Raw genomic sequence first — 23,584 nt, 5'->3', positions numbered from 1 at the left:
CACGTACGGGTCATATCCTTTTACATCCTTTTTCTTACCTTCGTAGCACGATGCCTTGATGAAGTACATACCTTGCTGTATATAATGTTTCTTTGTTTGTAAGGAAAAACGAACGAACGAACGAATTAGCTCACTGTTCATAGTGTAAAGCGTCCCAAATATGCTCCTGTCAAAATCTGAATTCCCCGAAATGTGAACACGCAGGCTGCGAGCCAAATACTATCTTCACTCCCCTTGTGTACAAACTGCTCAATGTAAAAGCTGTAATTTGTGAAATTTCGCCGTGACAAGCCAAACCACGCCATGCTTTCTCCCGAAAGTTTTGGCAACTTAAATGGATCGGTCACCCCCATCCAGCCACGAGGAACATTTCCACAGACATGATGAAAAATAAATAAATAAATAAAAAGCATAAATCGCGTATACCGTTCTTGCCGCCCGTAGGCGTGTGCGTGTGTCGGATGCGCTCCGTCTCCCGCAACATGGAGGCCGTAGCTGGCCACGGCCGCTAGGTGGCAGTATTTCGAAACAGGTCTATAGACGTTGGTGTAGCGTTTATCAGATCACGTAAACGCACAATCGCGATGACGTTGTGTCACCACCTAACCGTGGGGCAAAAATAGGGCAATAAAAGCAGCTGCTGACCTTGAATTTACAGGGAAGAAAATGAAAATCAGCCTCTTTACTAATCAGGCGCTTCCTATTTCCAATACATATATCAAACAACAGGGGCTGTATTTGATGCAGCCATGCCTTTCCACAGCAACTTTTCACTCTTGCCACAGAGTCTCTCTCGAGGAAACGTACCAAAAATAGTCGGTGCACATTTCGAGTACCAAGTGGTCTTCAAGGCGGATTCTATGAAGATTGTCGGACCAAATAAAGCACGCGTCACTTTTGATATTGCTGTAATAGCATGGTAAAGTAAGAGTAACGCGTTGCTGTAACGGGAGCGCGTAACGGGAACGCGTTCCATCTGCTGTTTTGGCAACGGGTAACGTATTTAGTTCCTTTTTTTTGTGGTAACGAGTAACGGCATTTAGTTTATTTCTTTCGCTAACGTGTACAAGTATTATTTTTGTAAAGTTTACTTATTAGCAGTAAAGTAAGAGACTCACTTCATTATATCTTCTGCATCACCATACCCTATGGGCTGCGATAATGCTTGTGGAAGACGGACGTCACGCACGTCTCCTCTGTACAGCATTTGGTAGTCATCTAGGAAAAAATGTTTCCGTTCGTGATCCTTTCTCACTACTATATGCGGATGTGTTCCTAGAAATGTGCTTCGAGTATTGACATTTTGACCATACAGGGTGTTTTTTTTAAATTGAGACACATTTTTAATAAAAAAAACTATAAGGGCTATAGCCATGCTGTTTTCACTTCTATCATCTCAGGGCCGGCGGACGTACTTGGCTATATGTTGCTCAATTACCTAAAAATCGTTAATTACCCTTTTAATTATAAAAGCTACGAAGTTGTCCCAATGAGAACGTCTGTTCCTTTCGGTGACCTGATATCGTAGCCGTTTTCAGAACAAAAATGCGTTCGGAAGATTGTCCGCAAAAACATTCGTGAAGGAACACGATTTTTTTCTTTATTTTGTTCATTGCGCACTTTCGGAGACGCGTCTTTCCTTCACCCCCAATGTGAGATGAAGGAGCCTCATGCGCCGAAGATGCCGCCACAGTGCCGCCTCATGCGTCGAACATTAGTTTTAACGTGCGGAAACAAAACAAAAACACGTGTATCGGGTGACGCTATCGGAACTGCCCTTATCTTGGGTTGCACTTTCTGTTTTCTTTTAACCTTTTTCCAGGACGCAAGAGGCGACAGTGTGCTCTTTCGACCCTCTCACATTAACGATTAACGATTTTTAGGTCATTGGTCATTTGACGGTTGAGCAACATATGGCCAAGAACGTCCTCCGGCCCAGAGATGATATAAGTGAAAACAGCATGGCTATAGCACTTATAGTTTTTTATTAAAAATGTGTCTCCAGTAAAAAAAAAGCACCCTGTATATACATATGCAGTGATATATTTATTCAGTCATTCACATTATACTCATTTGCCAACCAGAAGTACCCTACGCTGCCTCGTGTAAAAAGACACTCTCAACAATTTGCTGACCAAGGTCGACGACATGGCTATACAAGATATTGCAACCAAGTGCGGCCATTGTTGGCAGAGTAAAGGGCACTTTGCCATCAATTTTCATGCACGTTCAATGCAGAGACTTCAAGGCTCTTATTTCAATCGTACGCAATAATAGGGGCTACCAGCGTCAAACCAGGTACCGAGGTCGAACGCCTACCGTGAAACTGCAGGTACAACACATATGGTGCAACACAACAACGACAACCACAACGTGAGCCTTTTAAACCCACATTCGCTTGCCGCAATAGCAGCGCGGCACCGCTTCCCTGAAGAAAGTCAACTGTGAAACATTGCATTGGGTAAATATTGTCTGCCGACATAAACTCAAGATTTAAAAACCGGGAACATGGTTGATGGAACATTTTAAAAGCGCTAAAAACCAAGAGCAGGGGAGAAACAAGTGTAGAAAAGGTCTGTAGAGTAGGAGAAGGAAAAAAACCCAGTCCATGACAGTCTTTTTCTCTTCCCTCCACTCGGGTTTTAGCGCTTTTCAAATAAACACGTGTGCCATTTTTGGCTACGGAGTACTTTGAATGTCTGTTACAGAACTGCTTCTATTAAGCTGCTGCCCATGTCTAGCGCGGTTGTCTTTTCCGCTTGTGGACTTTCGCAGTGGCAGCAACCAGAACAGCTTCACTTGAAACAGAGCCTCACAAATAGGTCGTATAGTATCCACTCCGTAACAGTCCCCAAATTGAATTGAATTTCTTTTAACCCTCATTTAGCTCCGAAAGGGACTAATCCTCCTCTCAATGCATCTAACCCCAGAAAGACTGCCAGCTCCTATATCATAGTGGTTAGGATGATCGCTTTCCACGCCGAGAGTTGGAGGTGCCGCGGGTTCGAAACCGGGCAGCGGCTCTGTTGTCTGAGATTTTTCCTGTGTTTTCCACCAGACTTCCCAGACGAATGTCGGCACAGTTCCACCCCTGAAGTCGGACAAGGACGCATACTAACCCCCTGTCCCCCACTCCTTCCTGATGTCCCCTCTCCATCTGACAAGTCTGTGTGCCGCTTATAGTCACAGTTGCTTCGCGCCGCTAATACGTAACTAAAAACAAAACAAAAAGAAAACGAAAAGAAACAGGAGAACGGCAAGTAGTAAGATAACTAAGCGGCACACAAGTTGTCCATTACACAAGGTTGCCCATTTTCATGTACGATATCGACAGAGGTGCGCCATCCCACGGTACTGCGAGCCGAGCTCCGACGCATATCCACGCGGAGTAGGGCCGCGTTTTAAAGCGCTCATCGCCAGTGTACACCTTTTGAAGCAGTTTTTTTTTTTAACAGATGAAAGGTATAACATCAGGACATGTCCTGGAAAAATACTGAAATAAAAAAGGGGCCTTTTCGAGAAATGGACGCGCGATATCTTGTTTTTTCCGAAAAGATCCTAAATATTTGCATGTTTCAGCAGATATCTGTAGGAGGTATATGCACCACAGATAGGTAATGAGGCACCTCTACAAGCAGAGAAATCACGCGTCGAAGCTGGAACAAAACTGCGAGAGAGAGCATGTTCGCCATTTTTTATAGCACACAACGTAGCACTTGCGCGCAAAAGTTTGCGCTCAGTCTGCTGGTCTGTAGGCATACTAAAGCATACAGAAATTTCACAACTCAGCAGGTATACGCGTGCAAAAACGGCCAAACCGAAACACTCTAAGTCAGGGCCGGATTTTCTCGAATTCTTTCTTCCTTTTTTTCCCATAAAAACTATTCGGTAGTAATCATTTATTTTACTGACGATGAGCTTCTCGATATATATTGTTGCGAAGACGAAAAAGACGGGCGTGAAAATGGGCGGGCGGTTTCGAACCGTCGCGTGGGCATTGTCCGAACGAACTTGGGGCAAGGAGAACGCATCTGGACACAGACTACGATCTTGTAACATTTGGTGTCAGAAGTGGGATTTCGAGTTGTACGATGCCCGGACGCCGAAGGAGGAGGTCAGCTTCTAGCCCGGAAGAAGCCCCGCGTAATGTCTCTGGTCTTGTCACTCGAGAGGAACTGCGGACGGTTCTGGAAGAGAACACCCGGAGCATGGTGGAGACAATGCGCGTCGAGTTGGCGGCGCTCCTCGACGTGTCCCGCGGTCACCGTTCGACGATCCCGTCTCCGGAAGCAGCCAGCCAGCCTCTTCAGCCAACGGCCCAGCTCCCAACCCAGGCAGCTCAAAGTCACACCGTGTCCCCCTCGGGACCGAAACCGGACAAGTTCAACGGCGAGGGTCCTTGGGCGCAGCTACCTGGCACAGTTTGAAGTGATAGCTGACTCAAACGGGTGGACCGAAGAACAGAAGGCATGCCATCGAGTATCGGCTATGGGAGTGCAGACTGACCCCACGAAGGTGCAGTCGATCCAGTCGTGGCCAGTGCCGACTGGCAAACACAGCCTCAGAGCATTCCTGGGATTTTGTTCATATTACCGTCGCTTCGTCCCCCACTTCGCTGAAATGGCAGACCCCCTATACCAGCTTCTGGCCAAGGGACATGATTTCGAATGGTCGGCAGCGTTCAGTGAAGCGTTTGTTGCGTTGAAGTCCCGCCTGACATCGCCGCCAATACTTGCCTTTCCTGTACCGGACGCTCCCTTTATCCTAGACACCGATGCTAGCCAGACAGGAATCGGCGCCGTGCTGTCGCAAATACAAGGAAGCGACGAAAAACTCATCGCATGCTTCAGCCGAACCCTCCGCAAGCCAGAAAGAAACTACTGCGTCACGCGTAAAGAGCTCTTAGCTGTCGTAAAGTCCGTCCAACATGTTCATCATTACCTCTACGGGCGCCACTTTACCTTACGCACGGACCACGCTGCATTGCAGTGGCTGCTGACATTCCGCAATCCTGAAGGACAGGTCGCACGCTGGATCCAGACCCTCCAGGAACATGACTTCACGCCACAACATCGCAGAGGCCGGGATCACGCCAACGCTGATGCCCTATCTCGACTTCCTTGCGAAGGAAAAGATTGCGGTCACTGTGCGCATGCGGACGATCATGACGTCCTCGCTCCAGCGCGTCCGCTAAGAGTTGATGTCTCTCTCACCCACACAGCCTGCGCCGTTGGAGTACACTCCGAAGAGAACCTGGACCACATGAGGCGGGCGCAAGAGGAGGATCGGAACATTGGCCCCATCCTTCTATGGAAGCGAGCGGGATCTCGACCATCGTGGGCCGAGGTGTCAGGGCAATCAGATCAGGTCAAAGGCTACTGGTCGCTGTGGGACTCCCTCGATTTGCATAACCACCTCCTATACCGGGTATGGGAGTCTCGTGACGGACGGAGAAACCAGACACAACTCGTACTTCCGACAACGTGCAGGGACAATGTATTGCGCATGCTCCATAGCAGCCAGGCCGGCGGACACTACGGCATCAACAAAACGCTCGCCAAGGTCCGAGAGCGGTACTACTGGCTCGAGTACAAGATGGATGTGGAAGAATGGTGCCGCTGGTGTGACCTATGCTCCTCCAGGAAGGGACCCCGCACGCGCACCCGAGGTAGACTCCAGAAATGTGCCTCGGGGACACCTTTTGAACGAGTAGCACTGGACATTCTAGGCCCACTGCCGACGACGGACCGGGGGAACAAATATATCCTGGTGGTAATGGACTACTTTACGAAGTGGCCTGAAGCGTACCCCCTACCTAACCAGGAAGCAGCTACGGTGGCCGAGACCCTCGTTAACGAGTGGGTATCGCGCTTCGGGGCGCCGCTGCTGCTGCACTCCGACCAGGGCCGCAACTTTGAGTCCCACCTCTTCCAGGACATGTGCAGGTGCCTCGGCATTTCCAAAACTCGGACTACCCCGCTCCACCCTCAGTCCGACGGAATGGTGGAGAGGTTCAACCGCACTATACTGCAGCACATGAGTTTATTTGTGTCCGAGAATCAGAGGAACTGGGATACCTTGGTTCCCCTCTTCCTTCTGTCGTACAGGACAGCGCTCCACGAGGCTACAGGGGAAACACCAGCGATGATGGCGACCGGACGCAACCTCCGCCTTCCAACCGAGCTGGCTCTTGGTCCAACACCAGATGCTGACCACGCTGCAGGCAACGTCTCCGGCTACCTACGGACATTGCGCACACGCCTCGAGACTGTGCACATGTTTGCGAGAGAACATCTGCAGAAACCATTCACACGTATGAAGACTCGCTACGATCGGGCGGCGTCCGGAGGGAGGTTCGAGGAAGGCCAATCGGTGTGGCTCTACAACCCTGTTCGGAAGCGGGGCCTATCTCCCAAGTTGCAGCGGCCGTGGCGGGGACCATATGTCGTCGCTAAGCGCCTCAATGACGTCGTCTACCGGATCAGGCGGACAGGCCGTGCCCGGCCCCTTGTCGTTCACGTCGACCGTCTGGCACCGTACCGTGGACTCTCAACCGGCAACGAGGCTCCCCAGGAAGCTCAACGCAACAGTGCCAGAGGGGAAGAGAGGGTGTGATGTTGCGAAGACGAAAAAGACGGGCGTGAAAATGGGCGGGCGGTTTCGAACCGTCGCGTGGGCATTGTCCGAACGAACTTGGGGCAAGGAGAACGCATCTGGACACAGACTACGATCTTGTAACAATATATAAAAAAAACGAAAATCCAGGAGGCCGATGGGACTTCCCTACTGATCTGATGTGAAACCGGCCAACTATCATTTAGGGTAAACGACCTTTGCTTCCGTGTCACACGGCAGTGCCTTTAGCAATTTAGCCTTTAGCAATAACTGGAATTTTCGGTTAACGGAGCTCACTGACGGCCTGTCGAGCATAAACGGCGTAGCATCGACAGCAGAGTGCTCGCATGTATAATCGCACCAAGAGATTGTTTACGCTGTTGTACCACCAAACCTAATAATAAGCTAACCAACGTGACGTACAGTCGTGCCTGCCCCGCTCAGTCAAACAGCCGCTAAAATTTGGCTTTCGTTCGCTTAAACAACTTGGACAGAAATCGAAAACCCGTGAATTATTTGGTTAAATACGTGATACCGCGAATAGTGATACGTAAATAGCGATACCGTGTTTTTAAACACGGCATATACCATATTACGAAGCAATCGAGCATTCTCCTTGACTTTCCTTGTTTCGAGAACCGGAATTTCTAGATTGGGGATTTCGCAACCGGGAATATTGAGGTCCACGTCTTCTGCTTTTCGTTCGCTTAGCCTTATTCGTTGTTTCGTATTTGTGTAGACATTATATTGCAATATACTGCAACTGTTATTTACTTATATTCACAAATAATTGTTTCATAAGCTTGATGAGGTTATTCATCGCCCTGACGCCGTCTTTGCTGCAGGCTGCCATTTCTCAGAATGGATAAGCTGCTCTCCCTTTACTCAAAGATATACTGTTGCGATGGAGGTAAAGGATTAAACACCCTCTGAGTAACATTTTTGTTGACATAGAGAGCTTCTTTTGTACTGTTCGATTGTTTGCTAACTGGTATACACAGCCGATACACTACCTGAAGGGGACAGCAACATGGTCCCTTCAAGACCTACCTCTTCAGATTCTGTCGAACTCGACACCACACTTGCCGCGTCGGATCAGGACATGTATTTCTCCAGCAGCGCTTCACCCCTGTCCTGATCCAACAGATGTTTCCTCGGATCGTACCGGCGCACTACCCGACGCTCCGTCTGACCGTCAGTCCGGCACCATGCAGTTGCGCCCTCGCGCATACTTACGATAGGCCTCAACGATATCGGGCAAACTCCTCTGTGATACCCTTCCCCGGACGCGAACACCTCTGTGCAGGGGGAAATAGTGTAGCCGCCCCTAATTGCGGAAGGGGCGTGATGGACATCGCGAAGACGGTGGGACGTATGATTCGCAACTCAGCGCTCGCGCTGGCTTCGAGAACGGTTTGGACACCTGGTTCCAACGAGGAATAAACCCGTACGTTTTCCGGTCCGCCAACGAACATCGCTGGCCAGGAATGGCAGTTAGTGCTTGTCTGACAGGTGTCAACCGTAGAGGACAGCTAAGCAACGGCAACAGGCAAGCAACGAGTCCTGGTGGTCGCAACCACGTAGCTTACGCAGCAACGTAAGCTTGATTTCAGAACATGCGTTACCGAGGTGATCCTGTCGACGTTTTCAGAGAATTCCAATGCGGCATGAGCTGCACAACGCAAAATACTAACAATGTAAGCAGGCTCCGCAAGATCGACCACAACCAGTGCGCCGCATAACGAGAACACGCTGGTTTTAACTACACCAATAAACAAAACGCGTCGAGCATAGAAAAGTACTGCGAAAAATTCAAAATGGAGAAGCGTAGACCTAGGCACTCGTATATAGCGTCTTCATTAAGTTGACCACAATAAGCTAAAGGTTCCTTCATATGAGATGCGTGACTTACACACCTCTCGATGCGTAACCGTTTGTCGTAGGATCTCCGATGTCGTAGAGATAGCGCATATTGGCTTGGCGCACACTCTCACGGGGCATCCACCAAGAATTAGGATACGTCCCCTGGTCCGGGTTCGGAGCCACGTCTTTGGGATCCATGAAAAAAAGAGTCGCAGCCACACCAGCGTCATCGACTGCCTTCGCGGCGTCGCCCACTGTCATGTTAGAAGAGTATCTGCAGAGGCAAATCTTCCCGCTCGCACTCGCCCCCATTCTGTCAAGATCCACGAAATCATCAGGCATACATCGATTGCAATAGAGCAGATTAGCCTGCAAGAAAGACAGACCCAATTGCACTGGATAGAGAGCTCATTTTCGGCTGAAGAGAACACCCTATAGATACATTTGCAAATGCACAGCGAGAAAGTTTTACTGCATTTTGGGCGGAATGCTAGTCTAAAGCTGGTGGCCCGTACCGTGTATCCCACAAGAATCCGAATTGAATTGTTGGGTGCAGCACGGTATGTTGCAGGTCAACATTACATTTATGAACCTGTTTGTATAGGGCGGCAACAAAATCTCACATCTGGTATATTGTGAACGAAACCACACATGGCATGTTACCAAGCTACGGGTAATATTTATACAGGTTTTTTTAAAATCCTAAACCGAACTTTTATCTAAAAAAACCTGTGAGAGCAGTATAGATGTCGCTGTTGCAGTTACGCTGTGCGGCAAGGTGGAGATCCTCTTGAAGAGAGTGTGTAATCACGAGATGATTAAACACCTAAAAATAATTAACTTTCTAATGAGAGAGTTTTGGTCAAAAGCGAGATAACAGAATGGCAGACAATCTTCATTGGAATCCATTCTATCTTTTAAAAACCCCTAAACGAGCGAGTGCCCTGTAATGTCGATTGCTGAATTTCGCTATGCAAATGAGCGGAAAACCAAAATGGCGCGCCTCAGGAGCGCATCATTTTCACCGACGGAGGCTTATTTGGGTCGCAAAGCGATTGACCTGGCCAGCATATCAGCACCTACCCCACTCATCTCCATGCTCAGCTCCAAAACACGTGGCCCTCTGACGCGTAATGAGGGCTGTGCTTCCTACGCTCCCGCTATGCGCGGTTGCGGCGCTTTTGCATATATCAACATACGGCTATGGGTATTTCAACGCACGTGCACATCTCAAGATTTTCCATAAATGGAATGGCTTTCAACGAGGATTGTCTCCCATTCTGCTGTCTCACTTTTGCCTGATGTCGCTTTAATTAAACAGTTAATTTATGAATTTTAGGTAATTAGTTTTCGTAATCTCCTCCGGAGGATGTCCGCCTAGGCGTATAACTCAACTGCAAACGGATGCCGATACTGCTCTCAGCTTGTTAATAAAAAATCTGTAAGGGTTGTAGCGGGCCGTGGACAACGACGAAGATGGCCATGCGCCTGGAGCACCTGCCTTAGTTCCACCGGCGCGGCCATGGAGATAGGCCACCGTCATCGCCTCTCCGTGGCATACCATCATCGCCGGTCGGGACTCATGTAGAGGAACTCCACCTCCTCTACAGGGTAAAAAGAAATGTCCTCTATATTTGCAACTGTAGAGTGAATGGCAAAACTGTATGGTTTTTTGAAAGCTTGTAAAACTTAGATGCTTCAGATACGTAATAGTTCTGCTGTATATTGAGCACTTTTTCAGCAATCGAATTTCAAATATTGCTGTGCAAAGCAAGCGGGCGGCTTCCAGAAGCGCCACAACAACCCTGAGGCGCCTCGCGCGCCATCTATTGAGAACGCAAGCAACTAGTCGATACATCAGAAGAGAGAATGCGGTACTCGCCGAGTGCAGTACATTTCATTGAGAAGGGTGCATGGCTTGTGTATTCCGAGCACGAGATAGCGAGCCAGACGTTCGTCTAAAACACTTAGATGCGAGGTTTTGCAAACAGCAGCGGTATAGCGAGGAGACGACACAGAGACGCGGAAGAGTGAAAGGTCAACAGATGGCGCAGATCGCCTCACGGCACAGAGCTCGCATGTTACAAACGTTAAACATTTTAAACAGAACTTCTGCTCTTCTTCAAAAAAGCTGTATGGTAATTGATGACCTGTCTCAAATGCGTTACGTTGTAAAGCTTGTGACATACTTGTCCGGAATCGAGAGCTTGCCGTTTATCCGGCCTGGAATCTAAAGGCGTTGCAAGATTGTTTGTTTCGACTAATAAACACTTACTGGGTAGAATGCCGTACGTGTCTATTAGTCATACAAATTACACTTGCACTTACGCATTGCGTTGCTCTCACCTTAACGTCTCCACCTGGTGAGTAAGCATTGAATACACCCGAGACGTTCCCCTTCGATTTCAGGAAAGTCTGACCATTTCCGTCGATCACATCGAACTGTAAGAGGCATTAACACATTTAGTTCACACAGAAGAATATGACCATTTGGTATCGGCGTGAAAGCTAACATCCCAATTGCTTAGGTTTGACGCGATGCCTTCAGTACATATCAGATTGGCAAGATAAACGCTTATCAAGAATTGATTAGGAATATGTAAATCCAAGGCAGAGAAGGAAATGGTCCACTCTTAAGCAATTCCTGAAGTGCATTGCTTAGTCAAGGCACCGTTCCCAAGAAGGCGTATATATATTGCACAGTTTACAGTGGGAGTAGTTTAAACCTATTAAATGGGTTCGTTGTGTAAGGTAGGTCATTTATTGGTTTCGTTACATTTGATCAAATAAGATAGTGCCGCCTCTTCGTGGGGATCCTCGTTTCGGTTTCGTTTCTGTTACGTACAGTAAAAACTGCCATATTGGAATGAAAACTCAATTTACTCGGAACATATATGTCGTTTTCGTCGTGAATCACCAGGAAATATCAACGCTGGATAGCTCTTTCACGCACAATGCCTTGATACGCAGTGCAGTGTGCGAATACTGCCCGGGGAAATCCCCATGACACGGTTCGTTCAGTAAATGCCAGGAGGCGACTCCCAAACTCCTCGGCGCGTACCGTCCCAGTCAATTCAGTGTCAGAGAAGGGTAACGGCCGGGTATACTTTACAGTGCATAGTGCATGCGCACCGCGCGAACCACAGAAGTAATTTCACCTCAGACAAATCGCACATCATCTAAAATCTAAAATGAAACCCGAAAACAAACAAACAAAAATATCTCTCCATCACCGTATGCGGCAGTGTGAACTACCAAAATTCTCAGTCCAGTCGCTGTAGACCATGCTTTATTGATATTCGATTGGTCTCTCAATTTAACTCAATTTCCACTAAACACTGCGTAACGTTGCGTAAGCTCACCGAGAATCGGAGATCACGAGGTTATCTGCTCTGGATTGCTGAAAGGTTTTTGGCAGCACTGCAGATGCCGTTAATGTGTTCAACGATTATCACCCCATAAGTAATGTCAATAATGGTTGATACACGTGATGTCATCCGCTGAAGTGCAAGATTGCACTCTGTGCTACACTTCTCCATGTGTTCAAATAGAAAAAAAAAGAACATTATTGAGCTATCGTCTATCAGGCGACAGGCATTTTGTGAAAGCCGCTGTTGACTTTTACTGTAGTCATATAGGTGATCCCATGAATAGAGGTAGAAGGAACGCGACCGTATTTTAGGTAACGCAACACAAACAGCGCCAAACTCATGTCGTCCTCGCGTTAATACGGAGTACAGCATTGGCTTAAGCAGATATTTGATTCTTCATCCAATTTCTCTTTTGGAACAGTACCTACTGGCGATGTTCTGCGCAACTTTCCCAGGCAGCACACCAATATTGGCTCAACATTGGACCAATGTGGGCTGCGAGATTGGCCAACACTAGTTCAATATGGGTTGCCAATATGGGTAAGGACATATTGCCCATATTGCGCCAATTTCTCCTTGACAACGCCAACGATGAGTCCGCGTAATAATAAGGCATTATCCGATAATATCCACCACTATAACAGTAAGTTTCTGTCGCCTTTTTCCTTTCTTTTTCTACTGATCTTTTAATGGATCAACGTTGCATCGAGTTGCAAAAACACTGCCTCGCCCGGCCCCGGACAGGTGCAGTGCCCGTCTTCCTGAACGATCCAGGTGGTCTTAAGAGCTACAAACGGCAAACGCCCCTTAGAAACCTTCATTGAGATTGCGTTACCTTATATAGCCCAAAAGCTTCCAACGCGCTCCTAGAGTAGAACGGAGCGAAACACCTTCGTGACTGTGACGGACACGACGGGTCGCACTGCCTCTGTTGTAACTTGAAAACACCTAGCATTATAGAATAGACATCCGTTCCTATCAAACACTGTGTTTTTTATTTGACCTGCCGCTTCCATTGTCATTAGAGAAAACAACGGCATTTTCGCCCGAATGAAACGTCCGATCCGAATGTCGCGCATGCGCATTAGTTCTAGGATACGTGATTTCGTTCAAACTACTACGCACTGAGTCGGTTCCACCGATTGGCATCGCGAAGCAAGATGGCGGCCCTTTGCAGAAAGTGTGCCAGTTGAGTTACAGTGCATGTTTCAGAGGGATTGCCAGATATGTTGACTGGAACAATGTGGTTGGGTGTAACGACGTGTTGATATGGGCATTTCACACGCTTCAACGTGCAATCTTGCAGTGCTGCTTGGACATTTGGTACAAGTAGCAATACGGGTACGTCCCATTTTCAGCCAATATGAGGTGCACACGGGCAATCCGGGACATTTTCCCCATATTGGTTCAAACTTGCCAATATGGGACCCATGTTGTCAAGTATGAACCAATATCGGGAAAATCCTGGGAGAACGGTATCGCCAAAACCCAGCCAATATGGGCCCAATATTGTGTGCTGCCAGGATTGCCACCGCTATTATATCTTAAAACCGACTTGTGAGCCACCGAGTACTGATAACTCGAGAGAGAATAAAGCTAGTAGGAGTAAGTAAGACGCCCGATACTACTGCCTTACCATCGGTTCAGTCACGGGTCCAACAAAATCAATGCTTGCCGTATGGCTCCATACAATATTTGGAAAAACGTAGCCAGCAGACTGCGTTCCATTGCATGCTGATGATAATTATGATTTTGATTTTAACGGTCAACGACGCCGAATAAAAAAAAGAAAACATTAGCCAATCTGCAAACCAGTTAATTTCAAACACTACGTTGATGACGCACCAAAAATGAAATACCAACGGCGACACTCGAATAAGGGTTTCGTCCTCCAGGGTTCAGTGTGAATCCTAGCCGCTTAATGGAGATATTAATGAGCGGAAGAAACAGATACTGGGACGGTCCCATCTGGAAACATATGAAACCGATACCACTACGTTCGGCATCCACCGACCCTGTACCAGTGATCATGATAATTTTTTTAAATGTGATGGAATTTCTTTAACGCATTTTTGGGGCATTGGTGTGGGCATGGGGTAGGTGGGATGATGTAGACGAGGGTGCGGTCAGCCTGCTCTGTAGTCGCGGCTCGGTACACCCAGGGGAGGGTGAAGAGGAGAGGGTGAAAGACAGATAGGACACCGCTCGTCTTCCATACGTTGCTCACCGTCCACTCATTTGGCCTGCCACCGCCATACATGCGGATGTTCCGTGATCCTGGAACACGTGTCATAGTCTAACCATGTCATAGTCTGGCGCACGTGTCATAGTCTAACCTTGTTCAACGTGTTCATGCTCACGGCCCCCCTTTTTTCTTCATTTTCTTCTTTTTTGGTCACGTGCTTCTTTAGCGCTTCGTCCTGTTTCATTCTCTTGTTCTCGTCTATTATCGCGCTTGAGCTTCGCAATGTGCCGTCATTGCACTCGTCCAGATGTACATAAATGCGCACCAAAGAGTACAGTGACCTTAAATCAGCAAAGAGGTGACATTCAACGTTTGATTGGAATCCTGCCTCCTCTGTCAAGCTGTCCACCAGGAGTCACCATGCAAAACATTTTGTGCGTTGTGCAAAAAAGTGCGTTATAGCTGTACAATCGAATTGACAAAAAAAAAAAAAGAGAGAGAAAAGAAAAACAGTCGTAGGAAGCAGCCGCAGACAGCCGACACGATTTCCGCGTGACGTATTGAAGGCTCGGTGCCTTGTTTCTTTGTTCTTTCTTCGCAGATCACGCGCCGTTTATACAGGGTGGGTGCAGATAAAGTAGCCCCACATTTTCGCACATAGCGCGTTCCCTGCATACTGTACGAACTTCCGACGGCGCAGGACGGTGCATTTATGCCGTGCAAATCGAGAAAAAAGTCATGGTAACCAAACTTTGTGCAATAAAACCGTTAGCAACGTGAACTTCGCTTCGTGTACTTCCAATGAGACATTGCAGTGTAGCACAGTTGCATCGCCCTACCGCTGGGGGTTGCCACCTACACAAACAAAACGAGCTCTGGTACACCTAGCGGTAGCTAGTCGCAACTGTCCCGTGACGGCCATATTGACTTCTGCATAGGAATATCGGGATGCTCGGAGAGCAATGTTTGAATGGATAACTTTTTTGTTACGTGGAGTTGGGTTACTACGATTTTTTTTGTGCGTGTGTACCGGATAAATCCGTCATCTCGCGCCACCGGAAGTTCATGCGGTAAGCAGGGAACGCTATACGTGCAAAAATGTAAGGCTACTTTATCTGCACCCACCCTGTACATGCTTGAGCTGTGCCGCTGTACGTCACTGGTCACGCGAGGGAAGTAGCATACGTCATGACGTCCTCTGGTTCTGCGATGAGCTCTTTTCACGAGGCGAAGGATTTTTCAAAGGTGTGCGGAACAGAGCCCTCGCACCCGCTCTGTAGGTCGCCTGCGCTCATCGTTCTTTCCCAGGAACTAATTTTGTTCGTTGGAGAACACTCCGTACCTAAAAAAAAAGGGGGGAGGGGCACCTCAGTGCTGATTTAACAAGAAGCAAACGCGTTTGCAAGTGAAACACGCGTTTCTGCACAAGGCACATGCACATGGCAACCTATGGTCGGGTTTGCCGTTCGGCCGCACGCAAATCTTGTTCGGTCACAGCCGACGTACTGTCCTTCGTCCTTTACAGTGCGATCGCATTTCGTGCGCGTTGGGCAGTGTGTCCAAGAGTACAATGAGTTCTCCTCCAATGACACCAACAACTTTATTTGGAGATGATGAATGGGAGTGGGGATGATGAATAAGATGAATGGAGAGTGAATTCTTGTCCGAAAGGTGCTTGAACATTGTATAAACGGATTTTGAAGATACGCGCTGCTTCCGCAGCTGCAGAAGCTCCTGCGTCATGACGTCACTCACTGTGCGGTGGAGTGAGAGACCGACGCTCAGAGGAGGAACACGCCGTCCAAACGTCCCGTAAAGCGGGGCCCGCACTACAACGTTGTCCGCGGTCGTGACGTCAGCCGGGCGGTAAACCGCCGAACCCACCCGCAAACGGCTATTTCTCGGCAGTTCTGCGCAGCGTCCGCGACGCTTGACCTTCGAATCCCCTAGCCACGTTCTTTGTCACGAGCGAGAGCGTTGGTGTGGGACGGCTAAGGTTTCACGTTTACACTATAAAACAAAGTGTTGTATGCATATAATTTGGTAACAAAAAGAACGCGAAAACAGTAATCCCATTTTGTGGCACTTTAGGGCGTTCAAGGATAGACGGAAGCAACCGTTGCGAGAAGCTATGTGTTCTGCAGCCGGGACTTTTGATTATTTCCACAAGAAGAATGCTTCTATGTCCTCAATTGTGTTGTCACTTCGAGTGTACGCCATCTTGGTCGTCTGCTACTTTTTTGCCTGTCCACGCCGGTGCCAGCGCACTGCTGTGCCGGCGACCACTTCCTGAAGGAACCGATGCTTCACTTCTGGGGTTTGCCTCAAGTATCTGCTAACATGTTTAACAGGTTTGTGGTATTTGCTTTCAGACCCGAGGGGAAAACCTTGGAGCAATTTACGTTTTTCCGTCGAGAAACAGTCGTATGCGTGTCTGCACCCGCACGGCGGCGGTATTCCTCTCAGCGTCGCGCTCTCGTTGGTTCCTAGGGAGTGACAATTTCTCATTTTTCCAGAGAGGAAATTCCGGCGTACTGTCAACATCCTGCGTCTGCTCTTGTCATGTGTTCCAGCGAATACCAGTCGAATGACCCTCGATTTCGCGTGGGGTTTTCGATACCGTGGTCAATGGTGCACGAGGAATAAAATGGCACTATGGTTTCGAAATCGACGACCGGATGCGATCGTTCCTGCAAGTGTTTTCAAATCCAGCAGTATTATTGCGTTAAATTCACGCACACGGACGACACTACCTCACCTGATTCTCGAGCTGGTCGTCGGGCAGAGACAGCATCACGGAATATTTTTCCATGCTAGTGTAGAGACCGTAAGATGTCCAAACACTTTTCACATACTCGGCAATGCTTCTTTGGCGTTCAGTTCCAGCAACGTGAACCATTTTGGTGATCTCTCTGTAAATAAAAAATACCGCACAATGGTCAAGTGGAGTGCAAACTTCAAAGACCTCATAACTGCGAAGACGACTACTGCACAGGAGACCGGAGCTGTTTGGTGCAAATCTGCCGTATTTTTCCTGCGCAGATCGAAATATGAATCCCCTGTCCTTGCGTGCTAGTATGAAGGTATATCCTCCATGAAACTTGAAACATGAAATGCATGAAACATGAAATGCATGAAACAATGAAATGCATGAAACATGAAATGCACACTGTTGTTTTGCAATGAGGCATGCTCCAAATATCATTCCCCGAACCCACGATGAGTCAACGCGCCTCATCTCTGGGGTAGGATAAGAGAAGCGATTGGAAGGACTGCACACCTAAAGCAATAAATGCGCCAATGTACTTTAATCAGGTGTTACCATGATGTGTAGTACCCGCGATGTTCACACTGAACGGACGAACAAAAATCATTTCTTCACCAGAATCTCGTCTATAGGTAGCAGTCGACGCGACCACCCGTTGTGTATGCCTTATCGGGACTTGTACAGTGAAGCCACATCTCCCATGGTTTGCGCCCAGAAAGCGTTCCACAGCAAACAATGAGGTGCCACTCGTTTTCAGGCATTTCTTTAGCACATTCCTCAAGAGAATGCAGGCGATTTCCTCCCCACTTCTTGACATGAACAAGTCTTCCGTCTCCGAAACACGCTAGTTTCTTAAAAGCTGATAGCATTGATGAGCGAACCCTACGGAGTTTACGTAGTTTAGGTGTTAGGTTCCGTAGTGGGTATTAGTGATTCCTACGTACTTTACGTGACCTGTATATCTACGAGGGGTGTTCAAGTCAAACCGGACTTTTCATTTTTGGCAAAAGTAAAATAAACTTACAGGTGAGAAATTAATTTTATTTTTCAGCGTAATCTCCAGTTGCACTAATGCACTTGCCCCCAGCGCTTCACGAGGGCTTGGATACCAGTAGCGTAGAAATCCTTACTGGCGCGTAGCAGCCATGATCTGACCGCATTCTTGACGTCGTCGTCGCAGCTGAAGTGGCGGCCCCCAAGGAACGCCTTCAGTGGCCGAAGAGATGGAAATCGCTGGGGGCGAGGTCTGGACTGTAAGGGGGATGTGGCAGCAACTCCCAGCCAAGTTCCTGTAAGGTGCGTGTCGTAAGATGCGAGGTATGCGGACGTGCATTGTCCTGTAGGAGGAGGATTCCTTTGGTGATGAGGCCCGGCCTCTTTTGCTTCAGCGCCTTATGCACATCCCTGAGAACCTGGCAGTAAAATGCACTATTGATGGGGGTACCACTGGGCAAAAAAACATGAACAGCGCCAGCCTTGTCCCAGAAAACCGTGGCCATTACCCACAGACGGAATGCTTCGAAACTTCTTGGGAGCTGTCGAGCCCGGATGCCTCCACTGTTTTGATGCGCGTTTAGACTCAGGAGTGAAAAGTTGAACCCACGTTTCATCGCACGTGATGATCCAATCAAGGAACGGCTGTCCTTCAGTGTCGAAACGGTACCTTAGCTCTTGGGAGATTTCCAGTCTTCTCTGCCGGTCAAACACGGAAAGCTGCCTCGGGACCCAACCGGCACTAACTTTCCGAAGCTGGAGACGTTCATGAATGATAGTGTTCAATGTTCCCACAGAAAGGTCCGTCTTTCGAGCCAGTTCGAGAATATGTTATCCGTCGGTCCTTGAGGATCAGGCACTCCACAAGTTGGATGTTCTCAGGAACTACAATGGGCTCTGAGCCGCCCCGGCCGGGATCGTCCTGCACTGATATACAGCCGTCTCGGAACCGTTTACACCACTCAAACGCTTTGCTGCGGCTAAGTGTATCGAGGCTATACTGAGCCTGAAGTGTTCTGTGAATTTCAGATGACTTTACGCCTTCATTCACACAATTCACTGTTCGATGTGCGGCTCACCTCGTTGTCGGCCATCTTGTCCAGCACGTGTCTTCTGTTTTGCATAAACGTTGGACCACCACGTGGTGAACGCAGAGGCCTGTCGCGTGTGAAAATGACGAAAAAGAAGTAGCGCGAGCCATTTGTACACGCAAGAGACAGAAAGTCCCGGTTTGTCTTGAACACTCCTCGTATCTACTGACTGGTTGATTAGCTGGTTAGTTATTTTTAGATAATTACTAATCAAACAAGCTAATCAACAAGCGAAATTAGATAAATGATTATCAATTGGCGATTATATGATTATGATTATCAATTATCAATCAACTTAAATGGAGTTTAGGTGAAGCGGGGTATGTATGCCCAACCGTATGAAGCGTTTTCTCAGCGGTGTGCCGTTTGTCGAGCGGCAAGCCACAGCAGCGAACAATGGAGACCCGTTGACGCTCTTGAAGAGCAAGACGCTGATCTAGACGGCGAACAACGAAAGCAGCGATAAGCGAAAGCAGCCAATAAAGATCAGCCTCAGGTGAGGCCACAGTTTTCGGGACACCCCGATAATGGCGACACGAATTACTCAGATTGATAGGATGGATCGCGTTCGGCAGAAGATTCTCGCGCATGTTCAAAGCGTAATTTAATGTGTGTTAATTTAAATTCGTGTATTTGTGCGCCTTGCGAATAGCGGGAACGGCATTCAAACAAATAGCTCCGTGCGTGTGCGTTGCTGCAGTATCTTGTTCGTCATAGTGCGTTATTGCTCAAAAGCATCTGCGTTCGAACCTTTCTCGATGCTAATAAAAGTGTTTATGAAGTAATGTGGAGTATCTTTCGTTTGGAGGGTATGGAAACGTTCCCATAGGATGCCGTCCACCCGCCGTTGTGGAAACGCCGCATGCGGTTAGGCCTTAGGGCTTAGTATGCATGGTTGAATCCTATGCACTTTGCGTCCTGGGAATCGATCCATCAGTTCGTCGATTAATTGTTCAGTTTGCCAATTAATAGCTAATTAATTAGCAAATAAGCTGATTAACATCTAATTATTTAACTTATGAATAATTTGTACTAATTATCAATACACTATTTGACGAATTAATCATTATAGTAATTACCTGTTTAGCTATTTCATTACTTAGGTATAACTTAACAGAATAATTATATACATTACACATAACAAGTTAAGTCGTTCATTGTTTGATTGATTGATGGATACATGCGGTTTCATGCAAGACCGCATACGTTACTCAGTAAACCTTAACGTACCATGTACGTCCCACAAAAGTCGCACACGTCGCATATGTCCGCGACCTCTATCCGACGTAAACTCTACGTCCACAATGTGACTTCGAAAAGTGTCTTACTTTCTATATCCGTGGGACATCTGGTAGATGTAAAAAGAAAGGAGCAAACACGTGTTATTTTTCGGAGACATCTAGGACACGTGACCCTTGAGTAGAATGGCGTAAGCAATGTGTGGATTTTTGGGGGGTTTACTTTATTTACCAAGTAATCACAATATAGACGGTAGCTTGAGTTAAAAACACGATATTTGCCAGGATGGGGTGTCAGGAACGCTAGCAGGGATATATTGAGAAGTTACCTGTCAAAACGAACTCGTTACAAGTTACAGTGTGCAAAATGTAACTAAGTTAATAACGAAGTTCCTCACCATTAAATGTAATCGCAGATACTGAGTTACTCAACAAAAAGAACGAGTTACTTCCAAGTTACTTCGCACACAAAATAGCCTTACGCAGGTGCAGCGCGTGTGAGCAGTTGTGTGAGCGTTTGACCTTGAGTTGCCTGCCGAGGAGTGCAACACGCTTAGATCGTTTTCGTTTATGTCCAACAATAAACATCTCCCTGTTTGTAAACAAATGACGTCATAGTGTTCGACAGCGCCACAAATTTGGTAGAACTGAACTACGCTCGACGCTAGAGGTGAACAAGGTCGCGCCAGAAAGCCGCGGTCTTTAGGGGATTCCGATATGGTCCCCTAAAGGGACGCGACCCTCAGTCCTGCTTTTCTTTCAATGGGAGGCAGCGAACAAGTGCTCGTTCGTGGAACCCAGCCCTCTCCTTCCGATTTGTTTCGGTTTCAGTCTGTCTACCAACGTCATGATGACGTTTCTCTGGTAGAGGTGTATTCGAACGCTCTGCATCTTACCTGGGGGCGCACAATGGCTCAGCTTCATTTCAATGGCAGCGGTTCTCACTTCCTGAATAACATACTGTCATTAATTGAATACCCCGTTTTATGGCAAAAAATGCCATGAATGAACCGGAGAGAGAGCAAGAAAATATGTGGACGTGAGTGAAAAGCGAGTTAAAAGTAACTTGGAACTTAACTTAAGTTACTTTGGCAAAGTTACCTGAAAAAGGAACGAGTTCCTCTGAAAGTTTCCACGGCGCAAAAGTACCGAGTTAAGTTACAAGTTACCAAAAAAAGGTACTTAGTTACAGTAACGAGTTACCTGGAACTCTGCCAGCAGGTATACGCTGACGTCGTTTGCAGACTCACAAGTTAACAAAAAACCGTTGCAAACCCGTTGCAAACGTGATTCTCCACGCTGCACTTGATGAACGTAATTTGTATTTCAGTATATGCTCTCTGGTATCTCTTGAAATCCGCGTACGCGGTGGGGGGCAAAAAAGGGAGCCTGCGCCTCATATGGTGAGAGACAAGAGCATATTTGTTAACGCCGTCTACATTGGTCTTGGATTATGGCCGAAGGGTCGCTGGGCACCCCTCCCCAAGTGGGGTGTGCTGCCAGTTGATTGCCTTTTTATTTAATTAGTGTGTGCAACATTCATTTGCTGTAGCAATCAATCACTATCAATTGCAAATAGATTCAACGCAAAAATAGCATACATTTTAATATAACCCCGGAATATCCAAATATCCAAAATAGATGCCTATGCGACGCTTCTGGTTATGTGAAAACAGTTGGAATGTGGCAGTCGCAGGGATGTACTTTCTACGTAAACGGGCTCTCTGTGAAGCTCCCATGGATATCGTAACATCCAATGTGCGATATCGCCAGGACATACCGGAGATGTATATGAAGACTGGTAGAAATCCACCGAAACCAGTAGGGAAATATGAAGGGAGTTGCCTCAGGACGAGAGCCGCCGATATTTCGAACAGAGACTGTTCTTCTTCTAGGCACCGTCCCCATCATGGGCACGGTATTTAAACGGTTAGGTAAGACTTGTTAAAGGTTCATGCTAATTGTGGGTGAACAGCCCGGGGGGAAGAAAGGGTCCGCACAGGCCTGCTTTCACGCCGGAGCGAATTGCCGCTTGTTAGAATGTGGAGGGGATTATGTGAATGAAGTGATCTTAGCTCCAGACCGGTTACAGAAATGGGAGGTTCACGTGAACCTGTACGGACCCTTTCTTCCTCCCGGGCTGTTGACGCACAATTCGCATGAACCTTTAAAACGTCATACCTAACCCTTTAAATACCAATGCCAATGATGAGGACGGTGCCCAGAAGAACAGTCTCTGTTCGAAATATCGGTGGCTCTAGTCCTAAGGCAGCTCCCTTCATACGGGGCAGCACACGACATCGGGCCGATATCGGCAGCAAGTTGGGCATGTCGGCCCAACATATCCCCGACACTGCCAACTTGTGACCGATGTACGACAGAAGTTGGCAATGTCGGCTCGATGTTGATGGAAAAACGCGACATCTAGCCGACAATGCAAACTTGCGACAGATATCACTTTGAAGCTGGCAATGTCGGCTTGATGTTGATGGAACAACGCGACATCTAGCCGACACTGCCAACTTGCGGCCGATATCACTCTGAAGTTCGCAATGTCGTCACGGTGTTGACCGAAATAAGCGACATGTAGCCGCCAATGCCAACTTGCGACCGGTATCACTTTGAAGTTGGCAATGTCGGCTTGGTGTTGACCGACACCATCGAGATGACGCTGACAATGTCAACTTGTGATTGACATCCCACAGAGATTGACAATGTCGGCTTGATGATTATAGAAACCAGAGACATGACGCCTACATTGCCAACTTGCGACCTACATCCCACTGAAGTTGGCGATGTCGGCTCGATGTTGACCGAAGCCAACTACATGACGCTGGCACTGGCTTTCCATCGACTTACTTGGTATCCTGCGCCAAAAGCAAGTAGGAAACACATTTCTTACGTTGATGTCGAGTTACTATTCGAAGCAATTCCTCACTTGAGCCTCGTTTGTATGGTTGAGCGAATTAAACTGAGACACGTCACCTCCACCATTTCGATTCCGAGACGAGCAGGGCTCTTGAATTTGCGGAAGCTCGTAAGACATGAAATATATAGTATCTGTTTTCGCTTCGAAAGGAATGCCGGTTCCTTTTGAAAGCTTCTTGCACTTCGTGGTCTTAGGAGCTTTCAAACTTTTTCGTCTTGCTTTTTGTAACGCCACGCTCACTGCCCGCCATGGGAAATACCAGGAACAAAGGAAACCATCAGAAAATGAAACTAGTAAGACACAATGGCAGAAATAAAACGTTGCTTCGTCGCAAATAACCAGTATAGCGTTTAGTTACGATCGCCAACACACGAATACAAATACAAAATCATGTTGGCACAACATCGGTCACAAATCGGTAGCATGTCGAAATGAGATCGGCAGCATGTCCAAATGATATCGGACCAATACCCTGACCCGACATCGGCCGAACTCTGGGCGGTGTTGCAAAGTGTATGTTGGGCCGATATCG

General features: G+C 47.6%; 1 protein-coding gene and 1 long non-coding RNA gene across 2 annotated transcripts in view; one reads left to right on the top strand and one right to left on the bottom strand.

Moving 5' to 3' along the window:
• The window catches only part of LOC135385453 (uncharacterized), a 102,945-nt gene that overhangs the window by 65,198 nt on the left and 14,163 nt on the right, over positions 1-23,584 (bottom strand). Inside the window, exons 4-7 of the mRNA XM_064614774.1 lie at positions 16,793-16,946; positions 10,825-10,920; positions 8,532-8,847; positions 1,119-1,218 (exon numbers count right to left, since the gene is read on the bottom strand). Coding sequence (XP_064470844.1) covers positions 1,119-1,218; positions 8,532-8,847; positions 10,825-10,920; positions 16,793-16,946 — 666 coding nt within the window. The remainder of the gene's footprint in view (positions 1-1,118; positions 1,219-8,531; positions 8,848-10,824; positions 10,921-16,792; positions 16,947-23,584) is intronic.
• The window catches only part of LOC135385454 (uncharacterized), a 42,384-nt gene that overhangs the window by 16,272 nt on the left and 2,528 nt on the right, over positions 1-23,584 (top strand). The window lies entirely within an intron of this gene.

This window comes from Ornithodoros turicata, chromosome 2 (genome assembly GCF_037126465.1).
Source record: "Ornithodoros turicata isolate Travis chromosome 2, ASM3712646v1, whole genome shotgun sequence".
In the NCBI taxonomy this organism is placed as follows: domain Eukaryota; kingdom Metazoa; phylum Arthropoda; class Arachnida; order Ixodida; family Argasidae; genus Ornithodoros; species Ornithodoros turicata.
The sequence above is the reverse complement of the archived record's forward strand: the minus strand, read 5'-3'. Positions and strand labels throughout refer to the sequence as shown.